The 27562-nt window shown below is 40.8% G+C and overlaps 1 protein-coding gene, 1 long non-coding RNA gene and 1 other non-coding gene across 3 annotated transcripts in view; 2 read left to right on the top strand and 1 right to left on the bottom strand.

Annotated features, from left to right (window-relative positions):
* Positions 1-6647, bottom strand: part of ZSWIM5 (zinc finger SWIM-type containing 5) — a 54169-nt gene extending 47522 nt beyond the window's left edge. Inside the window, exons 1-2 of the mRNA XM_040231276.1 lie at positions 6178-6647; positions 531-679 (exon numbers count right to left, since the gene is read on the bottom strand). Coding sequence (XP_040087210.1) covers positions 531-679; positions 6178-6307 — 279 coding nt within the window. The 5' untranslated portion in view covers positions 6308-6647. The remainder of the gene's footprint in view (positions 1-530; positions 680-6177) is intronic.
* On the top strand, positions 663-20480 carry LOC120856259. Its single transcript, XR_005719414.1, has 3 exons — positions 663-750; positions 18396-18520; positions 19997-20480. It is a non-coding gene; the product is annotated as an uncharacterized LOC120856259 (long non-coding RNA).
* On the top strand, positions 8988-9094 carry LOC120857173. The gene has a single exon (XR_005719630.1). It is a non-coding gene; the product is annotated as a U6 spliceosomal RNA (small nuclear RNA).
* Positions 20481-27562: the final 7082 nt, after the last annotated feature.

Genomic DNA, 27562 nt, shown 5'->3' with positions numbered 1-27562 from the left:
TTATTTCACCAAAGGTGTTAAGAAAGAAAAGAAAGAAAGTCTGCTATGAGAGTCCCCAGTTCCAAATTACTAAGTTTCTGGGACTTCTCAGTGGCTAATACTCTGCACTCCCAATGCAAGGGGCCAGGGTTCAACCCTTGTTCAGAGAACTAGATCCCACATGCCACAACTAAGACCTGGCACAGCCAAATAAATAAGTTAATATTTTAAAAACAACAAAATATTTTCTCTTAAGGCCTCACTGGGCAGCCTTGGGTTCAAGGCAGGGGGAGGTAGCTTCATTACTAATCCCCCCAGGAATGCAAACTCATTTAGAGAGTGCGGAGCAAGAGGAAGAGGACGACCAGGGTGAGGCAGTAGGGCTCCCTGGACGCAACCTGCTCTGTTCTGCTCTGCTCAGCTCCCCTCCCCCCAAGTAGTTTTCAAGCATTCAGTACAGGTAGGTCAAGTGAGCTAGCTACAATGCATGAAGCCAGAAGTGTGGTGAGCCCAGTTTACGTAAGAAAAAAAAAAATCTTTTCATGTCTTACCTTGGCAAACATTGAATTGAGTTGCTTTCCAGAGCCATAGTAACCACCCTGGGAGAGAAAGAGCTTCACTTGTTCTTTCACCTGTTCTTCATCCAAATGCCAACAGTTCTCATCATCAATGCTGGCCCCAGCCGTGGGGTCAGGAGCACCTGCGAGGAATAGGATGGTGAAATGAATCTCCTGAGTTCCTACACTCCACACTCAGTAGGAGCAGCCCTATGTGAGTATATTCAGAAACAGACGGGCATTCTGCCTTAATCTGGGCTTTGTCAATTGTGTGGTTCTCAAGAAACATAAGAGAGTAGAGCTAGTTTCATGTTCACTGAAAGTCTCAGTTGTATCCTCTCCCAAGGTCTACAAATATCATCCTGGGGTAAAATGCACAAACACGAAAAGAGTGATGTATTTTTTTCCCCTAGGAGAATGTAATTTTTCTATTTTGTTTTTCTTTGAAGTTTAAAATAAGCCATAAAGCACACATATTATTTTAAAATTAAAACAATACTTTCTTAGAAAATAAAAATTTCTCTTTTTAAAATTCACGATAAAATTGTAGCTTCTCAAGAGGAGTCAACAATTCTAAATTTCTGGAAATTTGCTACCTAAAGTACAGGCAGGGTTATGTACAGGGTGATATTTTATAAATTTATACTCAGAATATCTTTCCTTCCTGGGCTCACCTCAATGACATCACTTAAAACACAGTGTTAGTTATTTACACATCCCTCTCCCCTAGTAGCCGCTTAGCTCCTTGCTCACAGTTGAATCATCTATAACACAGTTCTGGTAATGTGACAGGCACCTAAAAAATATCTGTGGAATGAAAACTGAGTCGTCTTCTCTCACTTTCTCAAAGACTGAGTCCTGTGATAGGTTTTTAGAACCCTGTCTCCAAGTGACAAAAGACTACAAGTCAATATAGTCTTATAGTATAAGTCAGTACTCTATATGTGTGGTCGTGCAATTGGTTACAAATTCATATCATGTTTCATCAGTCAATCTACCTTTCTTCTTGTCCTCCTATATGAAAGCCTCATTAAATTAATTCCAGGTCTGCAGAGAATAGTGCTCTTCTGCCATGCTTTTTCAGTGCATCTTATCGTCCAGGAAATCAGGAGGACTCATATTTAGTCTACAAATACTAATTAACATTAGGAGCCACCAGTTTATGGAATCTGCTATATGCTACTTTTCTTCAAATGTGTTATTCTCAACACAGTTTTGATCATATCCCTTCCCTGCTCAGAAGTCTTCAGTGATAAACTATCCTTTATAAATGAAGTCTAAACTTAGCTTAGCATTTAGGGCCCTTCCTGTTCAGGCCCTTTCACTTCTAGTCTTGTCTTTCCTATACTTATGCTATGTTTCAACTAGAAACTTAGTGTACCCAGAAGTCAATGACATTTCCTGATGACTTTACTTCCCTTCCTTTCCCCACAACCTGTTCTTTGGCCAAAAAGCATTACTTCTCATTGTCAGCATTGCCTCAGCTCTATAGTCAGGGCTGCAATGAGAAAGAAAAACCATAAAATAAGTATACAGAGAGGCTAACACTGCTGAAATTTACTTGGCAGGAGAGGCTCTCACTGAATTCACCATATACCCCATACACCTCACCTGTCAAAAGTATGCCCTTCATACTCATATGCATGAAAGTAATGTAGTAACTCTCTTCTTCGTACTTTATTATTACTTCTCTTAAAGACCTGTTGCATTTTGTTTTACATTAGAATTGAGCTTGTCTCATATACTCCCAACTACACTGAAGCTTTCAAAGAGTAGAGTTCAGTTCAGTTCAGTCGCTCAGTCATGTCCAACTCTTTGCGACCCCATGAATCGCAGCACACCAGGCCTGCCTGTCCTCACCATCTCCCGGAGTTCACTCAGACTCACGTCCATCGAGTCCATGATGCCATCCAGCCATCTCATCCTCGGTCATCCCCTTCTCCTCCTGCTCCCAATCCCTCCCAGCATCAGAGTCTTTTCCAATGAGTCAACTCTTCGCATGAGGCAGCCAAAGTACTGGAGCTTCAGCTTTAGCATCATTCTTTCCAAAGAAATCCCAGGGTTGATCTCCTTCAGAATGGACTGGTTGGATCTCCTTGCAGTCCAAGGGACTCTCAAGAGTCTTCTCCAACACCACACTTCAAAAGCATCAATTCTTCGGTGCTCAGCCTTCTTCACAGTCCAACTCTCACATCCATACATGACCACTGAAAAAACCATAGCCTTGACTAGACGGACCTTAGTCAGCAAAGTAATGTCTCTGCTTTTTAATATGCTGTCTAGGTTGGTCATAACTTTCCTTCCAAGGAGTAAGCGTCTTTTAATTTCATGGGTGCAGTCACCATCTGCAGTGATTTTGGAGCCCCTCAAAATAAAGTCTGACCCTGTTTCTACTGTTTCCCCATCTATTTCCCATGAAGTAGGATGCCATGATCTTCGTTTTCTGAATGTTGAGCTTTAAGCCAACTTTTCTGCTCTCCTCTTTTACTTTCATCCTGAGGCTTTTTAGCTCCTCTTCACTTTCTGCCATAAGGGTGGTGTCATCTGCATATCTGAAGTTATTGATATTTCTCCCGGCAATCTTCATTCCAGCTTGTGTTTCTTCCAGTCCAGCGTTTCTCATGATGTACTCTGCATATAAGTTAAATAAACAGGATGACAATATACAGCCTTGACGTACTCCTTTTCCTATTTGGAACCAGTCTGTTGTTCCATGTCCAGTTCTAACTGTTGCTTCCTGACCTGCATACAGATTTCTCAAGAGGCAGAGTAGGGATTCATTTTTGTACCTCACAGTGCCTGGATCATTACAGCATTGAGTTAATATTTATAGAATGAACAAATGCATGTCCTATTGACCATCTAGATTTAAAACCCAGGTGGGCAAATAATATATCCTATACTACTTCTGTAAACTGAAAGTGGCAAAGAAAAACAAATATACTCCTTCCATCCTTCAATATTTGTTAAAAACAGCCATTTATTGAGCGCTTCCTACATGACAGTGTCTATGTACTTTTTATACATATCCCTGCAGTGGCTATAGGACAGGACTGGAAAAGGTCAGTTTTCATTCCAATTCCAAAGAAGGGCAATGCCAAAGAATGTTCAAACTACACTGCACTCATTTCACTTGCATTCATTTCACATGCTAACAAGGTAATGCTCAAAATCCTTCAAGCTAGGCTCCAACAGCACGTGAACTAAGAACTTTCAGATGTACAAGCTGGATTTAGGAAAGGTAGAGGAAGCAGAGATCAAATTGCTAACATCGTTCTGATCATAGAAGGGCTTCCCAGGTGGTGCTAGTGGTAAAGAACCCGCCTGCTAATGCAGGAGATGTAAGAGATACTGGTTCGAGCCCTAGGTCGGGAAGATCCCCTGGGGAAGGAAATGGCAACCCACTCCAGTATTCATGCCTGGAGAATGCCATGGACAGAGGAACCTGGCAGGTTACAGTCCATGGGGTCACAAAAAGTCAGACATGACTGAAGAGACTTAGCATAGTATACTGGATCATAGAAAAAGCAAGAGAATTCCAGAAAAACATCTACTTCTGCTTCATTGATTATGCAAAAGCCTTTGACTGTGGGGATCACAATAAACTGTGGGAAATTCTTTAAAAGATGGGAATATCAGACCACCTTATGTGTCTCCCGAGAAACCTGTAGCAACAAGTCAAGAAGCAACAGTTAGAATTGGACATGGAACAATGGACTGGTTCAAAATTGGGAAAGGAGTATATCAAGGCTGTACATTGTCACTCTGCTTATTTAACTCATATACAGAGTACCTCATGTGAAATGCTGGGCTGGATGAAGCACAAGCCAGAATCAAAATTGCTGGGAGAAATATCAATAACCTCAGATATGCAGATGATACCACCCTTATGGCAGAAAGTGAAGAGGAACTAGAGTTTTATAATTTTATTTTTATTTATTTATTTAATTTATTTCTGGCTGTGCTGGGTCTTCATTGCTATACGGGCTTTTCTCTGGGTGCGGCAAGTGGGAACTACTCTATAGTTTAGGTGTGTGGACTTGTGGAGCATGGGCTTTAGGGCACATGGGCTTCAGTAGTTGGCGGCTCCCTCTAGAGCACAGGCTCAACAGTTGTGGCACATGGGCTTAGTTGCTTCAAGCATGTGGGATCTTCCTGGATCAGGGATGGAACCCGTGTCTCTGGCGTTGGAAGGCAGAATCTTTACCACTGAGGCATTGGCAGGTGATTCCTTACCACTGAACCACCAGGGAAGCCGCTTTAGAAAGCTACTCTTTAACAGTATCTCTCAAATAGAGCTCAGTTACCATGTAAATGGACTTCCCAGGTGGCACTAGTGGTAAAGAACTCTCCTGCATGAAATCTAAGAGATACAGGTTTGATCCCTGGGTTGGGAAGAGATCTCTGGAGGAGGGCATGGCAATCCACTCCAGTATTCTTGCCTGGAGAATCCCACAGAGGAGCCCGGCAGAGTATAGTTCATAGGGTTGCAGAGTCGGACATGCTGAAGTGACTTAGCATGCATGCATGCATCATGTAAACACGACTTTGAGGATAAAGCAACAGAAGATTATTTCTGCTAGTCAGCAAGAGTTCCTGGAAGCTTGTCTGACTATCTTTATTTCTGAGAAGTGGTGAGGTTGTATGTAGGACTTGATTAGTTCTCTTGGGCAACTGGGAAAGGCAGGCCTTTAGCACACAGACCATAGTATTATACAGGCCATTAACCTAGTCTCACTGCCTTATTCACACTAATACCAAAGTTATATTCTAAAAATAGGAAGGAAGTATAGAGAGGTATAAAAAACTCGAGTTCGGAGGTAAGGTGAGCCTAGGTTATAAATAATTTCCTTATTTATAAAATGGTTATAATATCTACCTCACAGGGTAGTTTTGAAAGCTAAATGAATTAACATATATAAACATACATAAAGTTCTCATGTATGATGCCTGGAACATAGTAGAACCTAACCAACAAAATGAAAAATTGGCTCATATAGCTCCTCTTCTCAAAATTCTTCAACAGTTTCCTATGATTAAGTATCTACAACCTGGCTTCATAACAAAAGCAAGCATTCACTTCAGCCTTAGCTGTCTTTTCTACTAGATTGTAAGATATTTGAAGACAGGAACCATGTCTGTTTTATGCCCTCAACAATCAGCACTATCACATGCACAGAGCAGGTACTCAACATACATTTCTTGAATGAATAAGTGAACATCGTATCTCTCTCCATCCATTATATAGCTCATAAACACAAGGCAAACAGACACGCTTTAGAATAACCATGGTGCTATGCAGGATCCCGAAATGTTAAGGAATTCTGATTTCACTGAATGACATTAATTATTTTATGTTTTCTTTCACTCCTGAATATTCCAGGCTCCTAGGGGCAAGGATTATATGGACACATGAAGTCCACAAACTGGTTTAATTTATAACTCTAACATCCTCTGTCATTTTCACCCAAACTTTATGAGGTGGACAACTGGATGGCTTTAAGAAACAGAGTTAATAAATAGTTTGGATAGAATAAACTGATTAAAGTTAAGTGATTACAATGGCAAAAGTATCCCAACCTCTAAACATGCAATAAAGCAACAAAATAGATTTTTAGCAACAAAAATATTGTACAATTACCATTTACTTGGTTGATTTCGGAGTTGGAGGACAGAATCTCATCTGCCAATTTCTGTGCAGTAGGAAGAACTTCAGTGTGGTGTGCCGTGATTAAATATTGAATAAACTTTTGTAGCTGGTCCCTATTCATCTGGAAAAGGGTTTCTGAGATAGGAAGACGCAATTTGACTTGATCTGGTCTACGGATCCTGTAGAGTGAGAGTGCTACCACATGAGCACAGTAGAATATGTCTTTATTCCCACAGCCACATGTCACTGAGGTGATTTTGCATCGATCAAAACTGATGGCAACTTTATAAGTCACTGCTGGTTCAGAAGTAGTGGCTGGTTCAGTTACTGTGCCACTGAGATGGAAGCCTAAGGAAACAAAGAAGACAGGTTTAGAGATTCTCTAGTAAGAAACTTGAAGATTTTCATTTTGCATTCCAGTTCATTAATTCAGAAACTATTTGCTGAGTATCTCCCACATACACAGCAGGCTCTGTCAAAGGTCAATGAAATCTAGGTATAGTTCTTAAGGAACATACAATCTAGAAAGAGTCCTTACCCTGAAGTCTATGGACCTCCAGAACTAATAAAAACTTTTGTTTGTATGTGTGTACATTCTTCTGGGGGAACATTTCATACCTTTTTTCATAATCTCAAAAAGGTTAATCAAGAAGCTTGAATAAGAGACTTCCCTGGTGGTCCAGTGGTTAGGAATCTGCCTGCCAACGCAGGGAACACAGGTTTGATCCCTGACCAGGAACTAAAATTTCACGTGTGGGCAACTAAGCTTGTGTGTCCCAACTACTGAGCTTGCACGCCCTAAAGCCCATGCTCTGCAAGAAGAGAAACCACCTCATCGAGAAGCCCGTTGTGGTGGTTGGGGACTCAAGTGCTCTAACAATGAGTGAGCCTGAATGCACTACACACTTTCAAGGACTTCTTGTTTAGTTTTACAAGCATTGCATCCCTCCAACCCATCCCCAAGTCATAAAGCTAGCTCTGCTTTGAGAAAAAAGATTTGAACAAATTTCGGCTTACTGTTCTATGGCTGAGGCACCTTTCCTAGCTGGCCTCTACACTGTTTAGAAATTTTTAGAATCAAACTGTACTGCAGCACTTCCTTCATTACATATCACAATGGCTCTGACATCTCAGTGTCCAGGAAAAAAGCTGAACTATAAACACCTGCTATGAGGTTAGCCCCTAAAGCATGTTATCCTATAAGTGTACCATGTTTTCCTTACCTTCAACATGCTCCAAGTGCCATTTAGGAATAAGACAAGATTCAAAAAGTGTGCTGAAATGGCCTCATAGGTCCTTAACAACTGTGTTTTTTTGTAAGCAGTCTTGCTTACATGTCATGCTTAAATGTGCAACAAGAGCTCTGAAAACATCAATATTAGCAAGAAATTGTTAAAAATTCAGGAATGGCTCATTAAACGAGTTCTTATACCCCTGCCTTCTAAACTAAATAGTGGCCTAAGTGGAAATGGAAATGTAACTTAACATTGTGTTACAATGTTAATGTTACATTTGCAACACTTAACATTTCTTTACCAGTATCACAGCTAGGGAATCCAGGGCATGGGCTGGACCCGACCTTGGGCTGGACCCGACCTTGGACTAAACAGAAAGTGCTAAGGATCAATCAGTTTTATAGCTATGGAAAATATAAATAAAGTTTTCTTCCCAAATAAGGAAATCCTATGTTCTTCATGGCTTAGCTCAAATATCACTTCCATTCGAAACTCTATCTGGTGTCCCAGTTGCAAAACTGAATCTTATTAAATGAAGAAACTTTAACATTTGTGCCTGTAGAGCTTACAGTTTAGTTTATAAGAGGGCAATTTACCCAGAATTGACTAATAATTTCATCAGATAATAATTTCACAGATGAGGAATAGGCTCACAGAATTTATGCAATTTGCCCCAATTTTCTTGTATGATTACAGTCATGATAACAGAAATTAAAATGACTGCAAATTCACATTCTGAAACATTTTAGGTTTTAAAACCAATGAAAAATAAATTTGTAAAGAGTTTCCCTCATTTAATATACTTCTTGAATATATCCAAATTGCTTCTTTTGCTTTAAAAAGAAAATAATTTTTCATCACTAACAATTTTTGAGCACTTACCATGTGTTCTTTCATAAGCATTATATCATTTAATCCTCACCACAATATTATATGTTTAGTACTATTACCCTCATTTTCTGTAGGTAAAGAAACAGGCTTAGAGAAATTGTTTAAGTTACCTAACTTTATACAGCCTGTAAGTGGCAGAGCTAGGATTTGAACCCAGGCAGTCTGGCTTCAGAGTCTATGCTCCTAACAACCACATTTTATTTCTATTATAGTGTTCCCCAAACACTAATTTCATTTTCCTAGCTTAGGAGAATCAGAGTGATGCTGGGTACTGTTCCTTCATTTTTTTACTAACTCAATTTTCATCCTTTGTTTGTATACAGTCAGCTCCTATGATATTAAATTTGCAAACTGGTTAAAAAAAAATGTCCCCTAACAAAATTCTCCAAGCCAGGTTTCAGCAGTACGTAAACTGTGAACTTCCAGATGTTCAAGCTGGTTTTAGAAAAGGCAGAGGAACCAGAGATCAAATTGCCAACATCTGCTGGATCATGGAAAAAGCAAGAGAGTTCTAGAAAAACATCTATTTCTGCTTTATTGACTATGCCAAAGCCTTTGTGTAGATCACAATAAACAGTGGAAAATTCTGAAAGAGATGGAAATACCAGACCACCTGACCTGCCTCTTGAGAAACCTATATGCAGGTTAGGAAGCAACAGTTAGAACTGGACACGGGTGCTCGCTTCGGCAGCACATATACTAAAATTGGAACGATACAGAGAGGATTAGCATGGCCCCTGCGCAAGGGTGACACACAAATTTGTGAAGCGTTCCATATTTTTAATTAGCCTCCAATTAAAATAAATAAATTTAAATTAAAAAGAAAAAAAGAACTGGACATGGAACAACAGACTGGTTCCAAATAGGAAAAGGAGTACGTCAAGGCTGTATATTGTCACTCTGCTTATTTAATTTCTATGCAGAGTACATCATGAGAAACACTGGGCTGGAAGAAGCACAAGCTGGAATCAAGATTGCCAGGAGAAATATCAATAACTTCAGATATGCAGATGACTCCACCCTTATGGCAGAAAGTGAAGAGGAACTCAAAAGCCTCTTATGAAAGTGAAAGAGGAGAGTGAAAAAGTTGGCTTAAAGCTCTACATTCAGAAAACTAAGATCATGGCATCCAGTCCCATCACTTCATGGGAAATAGATGGGGAAACAATGTCAGACTTTATTTTTTAGGGCTACAAAGTCACTGCAGATGGTGACTGCAGCCATGAAATTAAAAGACGCTTACTCCTTGGAAGGAAAGTTATGACCAACCTAGATAGCATATTCAAAAGCAGAGACATTACTTTGCCAACAAAGGTCCATCTAGTCAAGGCTATGGTATTTCCAGTTGTCATGTATGGATGTGAGAGTTGGACTGTGAAGAAGGCTGAGCACCGAAGAATTGATGCTTTTGAAGTGTGGTGTTGGAGAAAACTCTTGCGAGTCCCTTGGACTGCAAGGAGATCCAACCAGTCCATCCTAAAGGAGATCAGTCCTGGGTGTTCATTGGAAGGACTGATGCTGAAGCTGAAACTCCAATACTTTGGCCACCTCATGCAAAGAGGTGACTCATTGGAAAAGACCCTGATACTGGGAGGGATTGGGGGCAGGAGGAAAAGAGGACAACAGAGGATGAGATGGCTGGATGGCATCACTGACTCAACGGACATGAGTTTAAGTGAACCCCGGGAGTTGGTGATGGACAGGGAGGCCTGGAGTGCTGTGATTCATGGGGTTGCAAAGAGTCAGACACGACTGAGTGACTGAACTGAACTGAATAGGGACAAATGGCAGAGAATATGCGAAATGTGGTCTCCCATCAGATTCAATCTGGTAATCCACGTGTAAGACAGCACATACCTTATCTAAGTGACTACAAGAAATTCAAAGAGCCAAAACATATAAATATGTTAATTGTTTTCTCTTTCTAAAGGTATCTTAAGAGTAATTCATTCATTAAACTCATAACTATTTAAGATCTGCTATGCTGGATCCCAAGGATACATCTATAAAAAGACCAAACAACCCCTGAGTTTATAGTATCTATATAACTTTGGGGACCTGTTGCAAAAGCCAACTCATTGTAAGAGACCCTGATGCTGGGAAAGATTGAGGGCAGGAGGAAAAGGGGGAGACAGAGGATGAGATGGCTGGATGACATCACCAACTCAACGGACATGAGTTTGAGCTAACTCCAGGAGATGGTGAAGGACAGGGAAGCCTGGCATGCTGCTGTCCATGGGGTTGCAAAGAGTCAGACATGACTTAGCGACTAAACAATAACATAGTCTAGCTGGGGAGACATATTTAACAACTAAATCCACAAGTAATTATTTAGTTCTAATTGTGAAGAAGTACAGAACGGTTGTTATTCAGTCGCTAAGTTGTGTATATAATATGGGAGACGTGACCTAGTTTAGGGACGGGAGTGGTAAAGGATGGGTTCCTTGAGGAAATAACATTTTGAGAGGAAATATCATGCAGAATTTTACAGAATAAATCAGAATTAATTAGGCAAAAGGATGGGGAATGGCAGAGTAATGGTAAAGATGACTCCAGGTAGAAAAAAAAAAAGTGCATATGCAAAGGGCAAAGGAAGACTATGCAGAGGTGCAAAGGCCAAGAGGAACACAGAATGCTCAGAGAATGGAAAGAAGCCCAGCAACTGGAAAGCCAACAGGGACGGGGGACGGGGGTGCAAAGGGGAATACAATGAGGCTGGAGAAGCAGGCAGGAGCCAGGGCTCTGGGATGCATCCCAGCTCCTCCTGATGCTCCATACCCAAGAGGGTCACTAAATGTTGCAGATTCTGCCTCCTAAGTATCTCTCCATTCCAGCCGCTCTCTGTGGTGACCCAAGGAAGAAAGAGCAGATAAAACCAAGGAGGGTCTTGGAATGCAGGAACGGAAAAACCAGATCCTCATCGTCCTTCCCTCCCCCATGTTGTAACTATTAACAGATTTCAGGTCCTCCTGAGCAGTATAACCTGTCTCTCCTCCTGTCGCACACAGGGAGAAGGTATTTGCCTTACTCTTCCCCCAAGTATACATGCCTCATCCAATCAGCAAATGACCCGCAAGACCCCTATCCCACTTCTTGTACCCTGGGTATAAAAGTGGACTAAGGACCACTGTTCTGGAAAAGGAAATGGCAACCCACTCCAGTATTCCTGCCTGGAGAATCCTGTGGACAGAGGAGCCTGCGCTGCTGTTCATGGGGTTACACAGAGTCAGACACAACTGAAGTAACTTAGCATGCATGCATGCACTGGAGAAGGAAATGGCAACCCACTAGAGTATTCTTGCTTGGAGAATCCCAGGGAAAGAGGAGCCTGGTGGGCTGCCGTCTATGGGGTCGCACAGAGTCGGACATGACTGAAGCGACTTAGCAGCAGCAGCAGCAAGGATCCCTGTTCAGTGTTGGTTCTCCCTTGAGCTGGCCCACTGTTCTAAGTGTCTCCCATTTAATAAACTTTATTTCCATCTCATTCTGTTTCATGTCTGGAAATCCTTTTCCAATCCTTGCCTGGACCACGACACTCATCCTTTAACTCCCCTAACACTGCCTCAGACCAAGATCATAATAATCTCCTACTTGGATTAACTAATCTTCTTGCCTCCTAGTCTTATTTCCCTCTCATCTTCCATAACATAAACAGAATGATCTTCCTAAATCATGGCATTCCTACTAAACTATGACCTATTCATATCATAGTCTTGGTATCTAACACAGAATCCGGCATAGAAAAAAAATTATAAAAATGTTTGTTTAAAATCTTTTAAATGATTCTTAACTGATAGTAGGATAAAGTTCAAATTTATGATGCAGTCTCTTTTTTTAATCTCTTCAGACTTGCTTCCTGCCACTTATCAGTGCACTCAGTTCAGTTCAGTTCAGTCGCTCAGTCGTGTCTGACTCTTTGCGACCTCATAAATTGCAGCACGCCAGGCCTCCCTGTCCATCACCAACTCCCAGAGTTCACTCAAACTCACGTCCATCGAGTCGGTGATGCCATCCAGCCATCTCATCCTCTGTCGTCCCCTTCTCCTCCTGCCCCCAATCCCTCCCAGCATCAGGGTCTTTTCCAGTGAGTCAACTCTTTCATGAGGTGGCCAAAGTACTGGAGTTTCAGCACTAAACTACTTGCAGATTCTTGACTATGCAATGTTTTCTTAGCCTCTATGTCCCCATACCAGGTATGAGTTTCTCACCTCCTTATCCTAATTCTCAACTCAAATGATACCTACTCTGGGGAATCTTCCCTGACATCCTTAGAGAATTAAATGCTTCTCTTTTTTTTTGATGGTACAACATGGATCTTTCCCAGTCAGGGATTGAACCCCTGCACCTGCATTGGGAGTGTGGAGTCTTAACCACTGGACCTCCAGGGAAGTCCTAAATGCTTTCTGAGCTCTCGTTCTTTTTATCAGCCATATCTCTTTTACAGCACTTGATATCAGTGTAATTAATAGTTTTTATATTTGCCTTTTCCCTTTAGATTGTGAACTCCTTGAAAACAGGGGTTGTCTTTTTCATCCTATGTTTTCATCTCAGGCACATTTTGAGTTTCATAAGTATTTGTTTATGGATGAATGAATAAATGAACACTAAACTGAATCTTTAATTTATACACCCACATTCATGATTCACAGAGAATTAAGCATGCTTATAAAATTCCTGATTTTATAATAAAATAAAATCAGCTAATAAGTAAACAGTTTTACTGGGATGGTGAACAAAGTAACAATAATTTGAATACAAGCTAATAATAGTGAAACATTGATATTATTTTCCATAATTCATATTTATGCCTCATATGGACACTTGTTATGCTTCTGCCAATCTTCAACCCATTTTCTAAAATATAAAATATGAAGTTTCATTAGCTAACAATCATTGGATACTCACTATGTGCGAGAGTATTCTAAGTACTTTCCATGTATTATCTAACTAAATCCTCACAACAGCTCTACAAGATAGGTTTGTGTATTAGTCCCCTTTCTCAGATGATGAAACTGAGGGTCAGACAGTAAAGGAAACTATCTAACATCACACAGCCTGTGAGAGGCTGAAGTGGGCTTTGCACCAGGGAGTCTGGTTCCAGAGCCTGTACTCTTAACCTTTATGATAAGTCGTACTGAATACGACTATGCAGTTAAAATTATGCATACGGTATTTTATAAAAGTAATTAGCAAGCACAGTGCTATACAAAGATGCACTAACGAGTCGGTAAACTCTAACGTTTGCCTGATTTCCTGGGCAATTGTTAAAGGCAACTGAAACTGACAAGTGCTTGTGATACTCTCACAGTTGGAAGGAAGACGAGCTCATGAACTCATCTGTACAAGACAATGTCTCAACACAGGGAGTGAATCATCTGAAAGTTCTAAAGGAAAGCACTTCTCAGTATAGCCCTCTGACACCATTCAAAGTCTTTTGTGTTTCTGAGTGCAAAAACGCCTCTAGTAAAGCATGGGCAATTAAAACCACTTTGCTCATTGCTCTTTTGATTCACCAGACCCTTGAGCAGGTGCTAATGCATGAAAATGAATGTAGTTTCAGCCAATGGCAGGGAAAAGGAGAGCAGTGGTTCACAAAAAGAATAATTTTTCTTATGGTCAGTTTAGCTACACACACACACACACACACACACACACACACACACACACACACTAGGTAACTTCTTTGCACCAGAACACTTTTCTCTTGAACAAATTTGGTTTTGATGAAACTATATAGTATAAATTAGATCTTCTCAATTCCTGTTTCCTGGAAGGCTATAGCAGTATACTAGAAGCCACCCTTTCCTTTCTGTCACTTGGCAAAATGGTAGTCACACAAAGGCTTAAAACTGAAAGTGACAAGCTCAAAATAACTAATTGTCCTTCTAGAAAACCTTATTCAAAAGCTGGATAACTACTGCTTAACAAGAGTACTGGAATGGCTCTATGGACTCATTCTATTATATACTGAGCTGAGGAATCAAGGTGCTTGGGTTCTAATTCCAATGCCCATCAATTTCTCTTTGCCTCAGTTTCTTAATTATGCAAACAGACATAATATTTTTATGCCTATCAGATTCATATGAACGTAATTAGTAAAGAACACATTTCCCAGAGATATCAGTCAATAGGAATCCCAACCAGCCTACGTAAGTTTATAAGAAGCAGATGGCGCCCACATACTGGATGAGGGTGCGAGAGATTGCAAAGTGAGGAGCAGTATTGTTATTTGGGAATATAAATGATGCTGCCCCATTACCCTGAGAGCTTTTTGGTTTGTTTGTATTAGAGAGGTCACCCTAAGCTTCTCAGAGCAGCTGAGTAAGCTGGAGGGCCCTTCTTGTGGCCATCTGCTCCCCTCCCAGACTCCTCTGGCAAATCAAGAGGGTTTCCTTGTATTAATCTCTGAAGGGCAGCCACAGGCCCTTCTCAGCACCAGCTTCAGCAGGCAATGGTCTCCGCTCTCCATCTGTGCCAGCAACACAGTTACAGAATAATGAGACTTCCCAAGCCCAGGCATTCACTTAGAGATACCCTTGCATTACCTAGTTTACCAGTACTCTTTCTTCTACTTGGATCTCTATTAAGGGGATTACGTGTATATTTTAAAAGACTGAATTATCTTTCTTTTGTTATTTTAGAAACATTTTATGTAGAAGAAAATAAAATGAGAAGGATTTGTCTGGAAAATTCATTTAAATATCTAATATGCATAAAGCATAATCATTTAAAAATGATAAATTCATTCCCCCCACTCCAGCCCCTGTGTGGAGCATAAGACTTATGGAATAAGCTGCCTGTATACTGATGGACAACCAATCTACTCAGAACTGCAGATCAGATGCCTGCTTCTCACTTCACAGATTTGAAAAAGTTGGAAAAAAATACCACATCCCTAAGCAGTTCTCTGCAAAAACAATGTGCATAAAAAGGTATTCAGTTCAGTCCAGTCGTTCAGTCATGTCCGACTCTTTGCAACCCCATGAATGGCAGCACACCAGGCCTCCCTGTCCATCACCAACTCCCGGAGTTCACCCAAACTCATGTGTATCGAGTCAGTGATGCCATCCAGCCATCTCATCCTCTGTCGCCCCCTTCTCCTCCTGCCCCCAATCCCTCCCAGCATGAGTCTTTTCCAATGAGTCAACTCTTCACATGAGATGGCCAAAGTATTGGAGTTTCAGCTTCAGCATCAGTGCTTCCAATGAACACCCAGGACTGGTCTCCTTTAGGATGGACTGGTTGGATCTCCTTGCTGTCCAAGGGACTCTCAAGAGTCTTCTCCAACACCACACTTCAAAAGCATCAATTCTTTGGCACTCAGCTTTCTTCACAGTCCAACTCTCACATCCATACATGACAACTGGAAAAACCATAGCCTTGACTAGATGGACCTTTGTTGGCAAAGTAATGTCTCTGCTTTTGAATATGCTATCTAGGTTGGTCATAACTTTCCTTCCAAGGAGTAAGCGTCTTTTAATCTCATGGCTGCAGTCACCATCTGCAGTGATTTTGGAGCCCTAAAAAATAAAGTCTGACATTTTTCCCACTGTTTCCCCATCTATTTCCCATGAAGTGATGGGACGAGATGCCATGATCTTAGTTTTCTGAATGTTGAGCTTTAAGCCAACTTTTTCACTCTCCTCTTTCACTTTCATCAAGAGGCTTTTTAGTTCCTCTTCACTTTCTGCCATAAGGGTGGTGTCATCTGCATATCTGAGGTTATTGATTTTCTCCCGGCAATCTTGATTCCAGCTTGTGCTTCTTCCAGCCCAGTGTTTCTCATGATGTACTCTGCATAGAAAAATAAGCAGGGTGACACTATTCAGCCTTGACATACTCCTTTTCCAGTTGGAACCAGTCTGTTGTTCCATGTCCAGTTCTAACTGTTGTTTCCTGACCTGCCTATAGGTTTCTGAAGAGGCAGGTCAGGTGGTCTGGTATTTCCATCTCTTTCAGAATTTTCCACAGTGTATTGTGATCCACACAGTCAAAGGCTTTGGCATAGTCAATAAAGCAGAAATAGATGTTTTTCTGGAACTCTCTTGCTTTTTCAGTGATCCAGCAGATGTTGGCAATTTGATCTCTACCATTTCTAAAACCAGCTTGAACATTTGGAAGTTCACGGTTCATGTATTGTTGAAACCTGGCTTGGAGAATTTTGAGCATTACTTTACTAGCATGTGAGATGAGTGCAATTGTGCAGTAGTTTGAGCATTCTTTGGCATTACCTTTCTTTGGGATTGGAATGAAAACTGACCTTTTCTAGTCCTGTGGCCACTGCTGAGTTTTCCAAGGTATACATGTTGCCAAAAAGGAGGTTATAGGCTAATAACTACTGCCTGGGTTATTCATTTGAACAGAGAAAAGGACAATATATAATTATAAAATGATTTCCAGAAATTACTCTACTCCATTTAGTAGTCTACCTCAATGGGGAAAAACAGAAAACTAAACAAGAGTTGCTTTTCAATTTGAAAAGGAAAAGGACACCCACAGCCATTTCTGATCAACCACAATATTGAGTGATAAGGTGTTTATTTCTGAAAAGTCTTCAAAATAGTATTCAGATTTATATTAAAGCATTAAAATTACCCATATATCTTTTTCCAAGAGGAAAAGCTTCTGGCTACTTCTTTGAGATTGTATGGCCTTAATCAAGACACCAGAATACACTGAAATTCTACTAAAATGAGTTAATATGTAGCATTTACAACAGTGTCTGGTGGTGTAGCGGTTTAGTCACTAAGCTGTGTCCAACTCTTTTGCGACCCCATGGTCTATAGCCCACCAGGCCTCTCTGTACACGAGTTTTCTAGTATTCTTGCCTGGAAAATTCCATAGACAGAGGAGCCTGTGGGCTACAGTCCATAGGGTCTCAAAGAGTCAGACATGACTGAATGACTGAGCAAACATACTGTAATACTACAAAAATATTATTATGTTAGTATTCCAACTAAACTGCAGTTAACTCCTTTATTACAATATCTAAAGGCCCCCTCATTTTGAGCTGAGCACTAACCTCAACTGGTTTAAAGAAAAATGTCTATGCATAAGTATCATATGTGTATGTTAATTGCTCAGTCATGTCCAACTCTTTGTAACCCCATGGATTGTAGCTCACCAAGCTTTTTTGTCCATGGAATTCTCCAGGTGAGAATACTGGAATGGGTTGCCATTCCTTTCTCCAAGGGACCTTCCTGAACCAGGGATTGAACCTGGATCTCCCGCACTGCAGGTGGATTCTTTACCATCTGACCCACCAGAGAAGCCCATATAATCAAATTCTAGCAACAATCAAAAGGCTAATTTTTAGGAGATCTTAATCCTCATTTTTTTCTAAACTCCATGACATTTTATTTCCATCATGGCCTTTTTAATATGGAGATGAATGCATATCTCTCATAACATTCTTTATTTAAAGGTTTCATATGCTAGTAAGAACACCATTCCTAACATTTACAGCATTCTGGTCAAGGCCTCACATTACCCTCTAGCTTTATTCTTTTGTTCCATCTTGCAGCTTGACCTGTGTAGGGCAGCAAGAATGTCAAAACAAATTCAATTAGGACAATGCTTTTCATTTTGTTTAGAAACTGAGCAAACCATTTTTCCACATTCCACAGTAATCTGATTCCATACAAACACCAATCAAATAGAAGACATTCTCATTAAGCCTTCATTCAGGGTTCTAAATGCATTTACATCGTCCATTGGATCCAAGAGCCATTCTTCACTGGAAAAATTTCTAATGTCAGCAACTCTTCTGAATGAAAATTACATTCTTACTGTACAATCCCATAAATTGGCCAGCTATCCCTTGCACCCACTATTCTTATATGGCTTTTAACTCCTTTGCTGCTTCATCCCCAAAGGCAGGGAACAAAACTGCAAGACAGAATGTTCCTCCTCATGTATACTTCTTTAGAAAGATTCCCAGAATCACCTTTGGAATATCTAAATTATGAATTGTGCTTTTATGGGTTCTCATGCTCTGTGTAACATAATTTATTTTTTAATAAATTTGAGTTTAAATTTGTTTATAAAACAGTCATGATCTAAGCTAAAGTTCAATTTATTCAGGCCTTGCCTCAGAATCATAGCACACCAGAACTCAGAAGGTATAGACATCAAGGTCAAGAAAAGCTGCCTATGTGAGTCAGCAAACTTGCTTACTGAGGAGCCTGTAGGAGAAACAAAAAAGTCAGGTAAGTTTTCTCCTGTATAAGCCAGGTTAAGATTAAAGAGTTCATCTGTGGTTCATGTAGGGACTCTCAAGACCAAGAATACAGTGAAGAAGAAGGCTACAGAATGTTTTTGTAGGCATAGAAGTGAAGATTCCTGGAAGGTGAATGGAGATACCCTTATCTGAGCGGTAGCTGAAAGATAAAAATCTAGAAGGTCCACAAAGATAAGAGCCAAAGAAATTTCTTTGGCTCAAAGGTCTAAGTAAGACCACACATGGAATCCCAATATGCAAAATGTTTTGCCAGGTAAAATATTTGACTTTTTTCTCATGCAAAATTGAAGGGAAAAAGGAAAATAATCACTATTATCTAGGGAAATAGCACTAAAACTTAATGATCATCTGAGATAACGAATGTTGAAAAAGATGAATCTCAGATCATCAGTGTTATTACCATTTTTTAATGGCCACCATAGTGAGCTATTTCTCTTATTTTTCATACTCTAATGAAGGAAAAAAAGATTTTCAAGCTCAGGATAAATATAATATTCCAACAGCAATTCTAAGAGATAGAATAACTCATTGATTCATTTATCAAACTTTATTTAAGCTCTTAAAATGTGCTAGGTACTAGGCTGGGTACCAAAGATACTAAGATGAGAAGAAACAGTTTCTAGTGGGAGAGCAGATAAGTAAACAGTTATAACTGAGCAAGTAAATATTATGAAAAAAATTGGCAAATGCTATTACAGAAAACAGAGCAGGAATAACTAGTCCAGGCTAAGGGGCTGAAGTTCAGAGAAGACTTTCAGGCAGTAGTGATATTTGAGTTAAATCTTGAAAGTGAAAAGGAGGCAGACAGGTAGCTAAGATCTATATTACCTGAGAAGCAATATGAAAAGCGCCACAGAGTAAGATGGAAACGCGAGGATGAAACAACAATCTAGACTGACGAGAGGGCCAGAAGTAGGGAAAGGAGGTAGAATGGCATATGCAAAAGCAAACCAGCCTTGTGGGAAGGCCTGGCAGCAAGAAGTATCGTATAAATGAGATGCAGTATAGTATAGTGATTATGTTAGTTTCTTATTGCAGCTATAACAAATTACCAAAAAGTTGGTGGCTTAAAACAACACAGATTTATTATCTTACAGTTCTGGAAGACAGAAGTCCAAAACGGGCCTCACTAGGTTAAAATCAGTTTCTACCGGACTTCCCTTGCAGGCCAGTGGTTAGGAATCAGGCACTTCCACTGCAGGGAACGTGAGTTTGATCCCTGGTTGGGGAACTAAGATCCCACATGCCACTCAGCACAGCCAAAAAAAGTGTCTGCAAGGCTACATCCCTTCTGGAGGCTATAGGAAAAAAAATCTATTTTCTTGCCTTTTCCAGCTTTTCCTTGGCTGGTGGCCCCTTCCTCCAAATTCAGCCTTAGTAAGGGCTGCATCTCCACTGTATCAATCTGACACTGAATCTCCTGCCTCCCTCTTTCTCTTATAAGGACTACTGTGGCTGCACAAAGTCAGACACAACTGAGCAACTGAACTGAACTGAACTGAACTGTGGCTGCACTGGGACTACCTGGATAAACCAAGATAACCTCCTCAACTCAAGGCCAGCTGATTAGTAAATTTAATCCTCTCTATAATCTTAATTCCTCCTTATTTCATAATATAACATAGTCATAGATTCCAGATGACTGAGATGTAGACATCTTTGGAAAGCTATTATTCTGCCTAACACAATGATTAAGAGTGTACATGCTGGAGTCATACTGCCTGGGTTCATGTTCTAACATCTTTTAATAGTTGTGTGACCTTGAGTAAATTACCTCTCTGCACTTCAGTTTCCTCATCTGTAAAAAGGGATAATAATACTATTTTGTTGTAGTGAGATATTTATGTTTTCTCAGTCGTTTCAGTCATGTCTGACTCTTTTCAACCCCATGGACTGTACACCACCAGGCTTCTCTTTCCATGGGATTTTCCCAGCAAGAATACTGGAGTGGGTTGCCATGCCCTTTTCCAAAGGATCTTCCTGACCCGGGGATTGAACCATGCATTCTTTACTGCTAAGCCACCAAAGAAGCCTGCAGTGAGGTATAAATGGATTAATATGTATGTGGTTAAAGGGTTAACAAAAGTAACTTTCTTCATAAGACTTTGACCTTTGATTAAAATTTTAACTATGTTCCCCTGAAAACCTGATAAAAGTAGAATATCAACTATGTTCCTAAGCAACATTATGGCTAAAAATGACACCTGATTGGTTAGAACTGGAAGAATTATAAATACCTAATTAATGCCAAATCTTTGGGCTCCCTTGAGCGGTGACTTTTTTAACTTGGCACAGCCCTTGTGGGAACCCTGCTTACTATGCCTATGGAAATTCTATAAGAGATACTGACTCTTTTGGGACATAAGCCTTTTAAGTCAGGGCACCTACTAGACCAGTTCAATGTGGATCTCATTTCTTTATATTTGAGCATCACTTAGAAGAATGAGGGTAAAAAATTGCTTCTGAACAGCTATAAAATGCTACAAACTAATAGAAGAAGAATGCCTGATGCTGTCTTGCTGGCAAGCTTTGGATCCTATCCTATATACTTTGTTTTAAGTGTGCTAAAATACACAAACCATTTCATATTAGCCATTTTTATGTGTGCATTTCAGTGGTATTAAATACATTTCACATTGTTGCACAGACATTACCACCATTCATCCTCATAACTCACTACATCTTGTAAAATAACTCTCCATTCTTCTCTCCTCCAAGCCCCTGGCAACTGCCATGCTGCTTTGTGTCTCTATGATTATAACTACTCTAAGTGCCTCATGTAAGTGGAATCAAACAGTATTTGTCTTTTGGGGACTGGCTTATTTCATTTAGCATAATGTCCTCAAGGTTCATTCATACTACAGCATACTGGCTTCCAGGTGATGCTAGTGGTAAAGAACCCGCCTGCCAATGCAGGAGACATAAGATGGGTTTGATCAAATGTGGGTTTGATCCGTGGGTCAAGAAGATCCCCTGGAGGGGGGCATGGCAACCCACTCCAGTATTCTTGCTTGGAGAATCCCATGGACAGAGGAGCCTGCAGACTACAATCCACAGAGTCTCAAAGAGTTGGACACGACTGAAGAGATTTAGCACACATGCAATGTCCTCAAGATTAATTCATATTATAGCATACTGTAGAATTATCTTCCTTTTTAAGTATGAATAGCATTCCATTTTCTGTATTACTACATTTTGTTTATCCACTCATCCATCATTTTTTCTTTTTCTTTTTTTTGGCCAAGTCATGCAGCATACAGGATCTTAGTTACCCAACCAGGGGTTCAACCTGTGCTCCTTGCAGTGGAAGCACAGTCTTAACCACAGGACTGCCAGGGAAGTCCCTCTTTTGCATTTTAGCTATAGTGAATGAGGCTGCTATGAATAAGGGTGAACAAATATTTCTTTGAGACCCTACTTTCAATTCTTTGGGGTATATGTCACCCAGAAATGGAACTGCTCAGCCATATGGTAATTCAATTTTTAATAATTTAAAGGAACCTCCATACTGTTTTCCATAGCAGCTGTACCATTTTACATTCCTACCGGCAGTATACAAATGTCCCAATTTCTCCATATCCTCATTAACACTTGTTTTTTCTGGGTTTTGTTTCTTAAAGTAATAGCCATCCTACTGGGTATGAGGTACTATCTCAAGAGAGTTTTGATTTGCATTCATTTCCCTAATGATTAGAGATGCTGAGCTTTGTTTTTAATGTGCTTATTAACTATTTGTATATATTCTTTGGAGAAAAGTCTATTAAGTCTTTAGCCTATTTTTGAATGAAGTTGTTTGCTCTTTTGTTGTTGAGTTTTAGGAGTTCTTTACATATTCTAGATATTAATTCCTTATCAGATATATGATATATAAATATTTTTCCCATTATGTGCATTGCCTTTTTACTTTATGGATAGTGTCATTTGATGTACAAAATTTTCAATTTTCATGAAATCCAATTTCTTTTATTAACTGTGCCTTTGGTATCATATCAAAGAGATCACTGCCAAATACAATGCCACAGAGCTTTTGTTGTATGATTTCTTCTAAGAGTTTTATTGTGTTTTAGAAGAAAGAAAGTGAAGTCACTCAGTTGTGTCCAACTCTTTGCAACCCCATGGATTGTAGCCTACCACAGGCTCCTCCATCCATGGAATTTTCCAGGCAAGAGTACTAGAGAGGGTTGCCATTTCCTTCTCCAGGGATCTTCCCAACCCAGGGATTGAACCCAGGTCTCCCACATTGTAGGCAGATGCTTTACCATCTGAGCCACCAGGGAAGCCCTTTTATTGTTTTAGGTATTACCTTTAGGTCCTTGATCTATTTTTTAATCAATTTCTGTATATGGTTTAGGTAAGAGTCCAACTTCCTACTTCTGCATGTGGACATCCACTTTTCCCAGCACCAATGGTTGAAGACTGTCCTTTCCCCACTGAATGGTCTTGGCATCCCTGTCAAAAATCATTTGACCACATATATGAAGGTTTCTTTCTGGGTTCTATACTCTATTCCATTGGTCTGTATGTCTGTCTGTATGCCAATACCACACTGTTTTGACTACTATAGCTTCATAGTTAAGTTTTGAACTGTCCTATATACTTTTGAGTAGACTAATGTCAGTGAGTGAGTGAGTGAGTGAAAGTCACTCAGTTGTGTCCGACTCTTTGAGACCCCATGGACTATATAGTCCCTGGAATTCTCCAGGCCAGAATACTGGAGTGGGTAGCCTTTCCCTTCTCCAGGGGATCTTCCCAATTCAGGGACTGAACCCAGGTCTCCCACATTGCAGGTGTATTCTTTACCAGCTGAGCCACAAAGGCAGCCCAAGAATACTGGAGTGGGTAGCCTATCCCTTCTCCAGCAGATCTTCTGATCCAGGAATCGAAACAGGGTCTCCTGCATTGCAGGTGAATTCTTTACCAACTGAGCTGTTAGGGAAGCCCAGACTAATGTGAAGTGTAGTCTATTACAGTTTTTTTCTTTGCCTGTTAGTCTTGAGTCTGAATGTTTAAATGAACCTAAGAAGATACCCCTCCCTGGTTGATGTGGCAAAGTGTTAACCTCTTTGCTGTGATATGGTGTGTGCTATATTAAGTTTTAGCTATTATTATATATAAATTGCTTAAAATAAGAACTGGCAGAATCTTGACATTTGGTGAAAAAAATATTGCTATTAGTAGTAGTATCCCCACCACCTCCACCATCTGTTCTATAATGGTGGCCTCTACATGGGACTTTGAGCAGTTTATTATGGCTGAAGTGCTTACTAGCTCAGGCATGTCTGACTCTTTGCAACCCTAGGGACTGTAGCCTGCCAGGCTCCTCTGTCCAAGCAGATTCTCTGGGCAAGAATACTGGAGTGGGTTGCCATGCCCCCCCTCCAGGGATCTTCCCAAGCCAGGGATCGAACCCAGGTCTCCCACATTGTGGGTGGATTCTTTACCATCTAAGCCAACAGAGAAGCCCAAGAATACTGGAGTGGGTGGCCTATAGCTTCTCCAGGGGATCTTTCCAACCCGGGAATTGAACTGGGGTCTCCTGCACTGCAGGTGGATTCTTTACCAGCTGAGCTATGAGGGCTTAAGGGTAGAGTATAAAGAAGAGGATGGAGAGGTGTACTCAAAGAGGTAGCAAGGGATGAGACTATAAATGTAACAAGTAAAGTGTTGATTCTTTTCTGAAAACAAGGAAGAATCATTCAAAGATTATTTTAAATAAGTCAATATCATAATTAGATGTACATTTTAAGAAGATCATTCTGGAGAATGTAGAGAATGAATTGAGAGGGTGGAACAGAAGCAGAGAGATTAGTTGTTAAAAGCTATTTATAGAAGAGAAGTGATGGTGAGAACTAGGATAGTGTCAGGTAAATTTAATGGTTACTTTCTGCTGGAACACCCAAAAATATATCTCTCAAAATCTGCTAGGCTCCAGGTCTACATTTGCAACTGCCTAATGAACATCTCCTGAGGGAGTCACTTAACATGTTCTAAACTGAATTCTTCATCTTTCCCCCTAAAATTATGCTCCTCTGATTTTTCAGACCCTATTAAAGAAAACAGGCTGGTCATTCAGTATTGAACTCTGGTCATATATTCTACAACCTGTTCTCTTCCATGCCTCTTACATACACAGTTTACAAAATTCTCCAAAAATGGTCTATAACCTATCTACTCACTCACTCTGTCAAGCAAACAATCAAATAACACCTTCTGAACAATGTGATAAAGTTGAGCAATAAAGATGCAAAATTAGACAAAGTCCTTGAGTATAATATAATCTAAAAAGAGAGAGACATGTAAACAGATAATTATAATACACAGTAAAAAGTTCCTATGATAAAACCAAGGAAAAGTGATAGAAAAATAGTAAAGGGAATGGCAAAAATACAAGTTGTGGGCCATTTCATTTTTAAATTCTACAACCACTACTTCAGTTTAGGCTTGCCTTACTGCTTATCCTGATTACTATCTCCAATAGTCTCTAAACTAGTCTCTTTTCTCCAAACTAACCAACACTTAGGCTCAAGTAGAAGTGGTTATGGTATGACGGAAAGCACAGTTCAGTTCAGTCACTCAGTTGTGTCTGACTCTTTGCGACCCCATGGACTGCAGCACACCAGGCCTCCCTGTCTATCACCAACTCCAGGAGCTTACTCAGACTCATGTCCATTGAGTCAGTGATGCCATCCAACCAGCTCATCCTCTGTCATCCCCTTCTCCTCCTGCCTTCAGTCTTTTCCAGCATCAGGGTCTTTTCAAATGAGTCAGTTCTTCACATCAGGTGGCCAAAGTATTGGAGTCTCAGCTTCAGCATCAGTACTTCCAATGAATATTCAGGACCGATTTCCTTTAGGATGGACTGGTTGGAGCTCCTTGCTGTCCCAAGGGACTCTCAAGAGTCTTCTCCAACACCACACTTCAAAAGCATCAATTCTTTGGTGCTCAGCTTTCTTTATGGTCCAACTCTCACATCCATACATGATTACGGGAAAAACCATAGCTTTACTAGATGGATCTTTGTTGGCAAAGTAATGTCTATGCTTTTTAATATGCTATCTACGTTGGTCATAACTTTTCTTCCAAGGAGCAAGCATCTTTTAATTTCATAGCTGCAGTCACCATCTGCGGTGATTTGGGAGCCCCCCAAAATAAAGTATCTCACTATTTCCACTGTTTCCCCATCTATTTGCCAGGAAGTGATGGGACTGGATGCCATGATCTTAGTTTTCTGAATGTTCAGTTTTAAGCCAACTTTTTCACTCTCCTCTTTCACTTTCATTAAAAGGCTTTTTAGTTCTTATTCACTTTCTGCTGTAAGTGTGGTATCATCTGCATATCTGAGGTTATTGATATTTCTCCTGGCAATCTTTATTCCAGCTTGTGCTTCATCCAGTCCAGCATTTCTCATGATGTAATCTGCATAGAAGTTAAATAAGCAGGGTGACAATATATAGCCTTGACATACTCCTTTCCCGATTTGGAACCAGTCTGTTTTTCCATGTCCAGTTCTAACTTTTGCTTCTTGACCTGCATACAGATTTTTCAGGAGGCAGGTCAGGTGGTCTGGTATTCCCATCTCTTTCAGAATTTTTCACAGTTTGAGGAGATCCACACAGTCAAAGGCTTTAGTATAGTCAATAAAGCAGAAGTAGATGTTTTTCTGGAATTCCCTTCTCCAGTGCACCACGTTTTGTCAGAACTCTCCACCATGACCCGTCAGTCTTGGGTGGCCCTACATGGCATGGCTCATGGTTTCACTGAGTTAGACAAGGCTGTGGTCCATGTGATCAGATTGGTTAGTTTTCTGTGATTGTGGTTTTCATTCTGTCTGCCCTCTGATGGAGAAGGATAAGAGGCTTATAGATGCTTCCTGATGGGAGAGACTGACTGAGGGGGAAACTGGGTCTTGTTCTGATGGGTGGGCATGCTCAGTAAATCTTTAATCCAATTTTCTGTTGATGTGAGGGGCTGTGTTTCCTCCCTGTTATTTGACTTGAGGCCAAATTATGGTGGAGGTAATGAAGATAATGGCGACCTCCTTCAAAAGGTCCCATGCAGGCACTGCTGCACTCAGTGCCCCCAACCCTGTAGCAGGCCACGGCCAAACCACACCTCTGCCAGAGAGTCCTGGACACCCATGGGCAAGTCTGGGTCAGTCTCACATGGGGTCACGGCTGCTTTCTCCTGGGTCCTTGTGCACACAAGGTTTTGTTTGTGCCCTCCAAGAGTCTGTTTCCCCAGTCCTGTGTAAGTTTTGGCGGCTCTCAGTTCAGTTCAGTTCAGTCACTCAGTCATGTCCAACTCTTTGTGACCCCAGGCCTCCCTGTCCATCACCATCTCCTGGAGTTCACTCAGACTCACGTCCATCAAGTCCATGATGCCATCCAGCCATCCCATCCTCTGTCGTCCCCTTCTCCTCCTGTCCCCAATCCCTCCCAGCATCAGAGTCTTTTCCAATGAGTCAACTCTTCGCATGAGGTGGCCAAAGTACTGGAGTTTCAGCTTTAGCATCATTCCTTCCAAAGAAATCCCAGGGTTGATCTCCTTCAGAATGGACTGGTTGGATCTCCTTGCAGTCCAAGGGACTCTCAAGAGTATTCTCCAACACCACACTTCAAAAGCATCAATTCTTTGGTGCTCAGCCTTCTTCACAGTCCAACTCTCACATCCATACATGACCACAGGAAAAACCATAGCCTTGACTAGACACACTATGCTGGGGTTAATGGCGACCTCCTCCAAGAAGGCTTATACCATACCCAAGTCTGCTGCACCCAGAGCCCCTGCCCTGAAGCAGCCCACTGCTGAACCGTATCTCCACAGGAGACACTCAAACACAGTTCTGTCTCTGTGGGGGTCTCTGGGTCCTGGTGCGCACAAAGTTTGTTTGAGCCCTCTGAGTGTCTCTGGCGGGTATGGGGTTTGATTCTAAACATGATTTTGCCCCTCCTATCATTTTTGGGCTTCTCCTCTGCCCTTGGACATAGTGGTATCTCCTCAAAGTTGCTCC

The sequence above is a fragment of the Oryx dammah genome, unplaced genomic scaffold, assembly GCF_014754425.2.
Source record: "Oryx dammah isolate SB20612 unplaced genomic scaffold, SCBI_Odam_1.1 HiC_scaffold_28, whole genome shotgun sequence".
Taxonomy (NCBI): domain Eukaryota; kingdom Metazoa; phylum Chordata; class Mammalia; order Artiodactyla; family Bovidae; genus Oryx; species Oryx dammah.
Note: the sequence above shows the minus strand (reverse complement) of the source record. Positions and strands in the feature narration are given on the sequence as shown.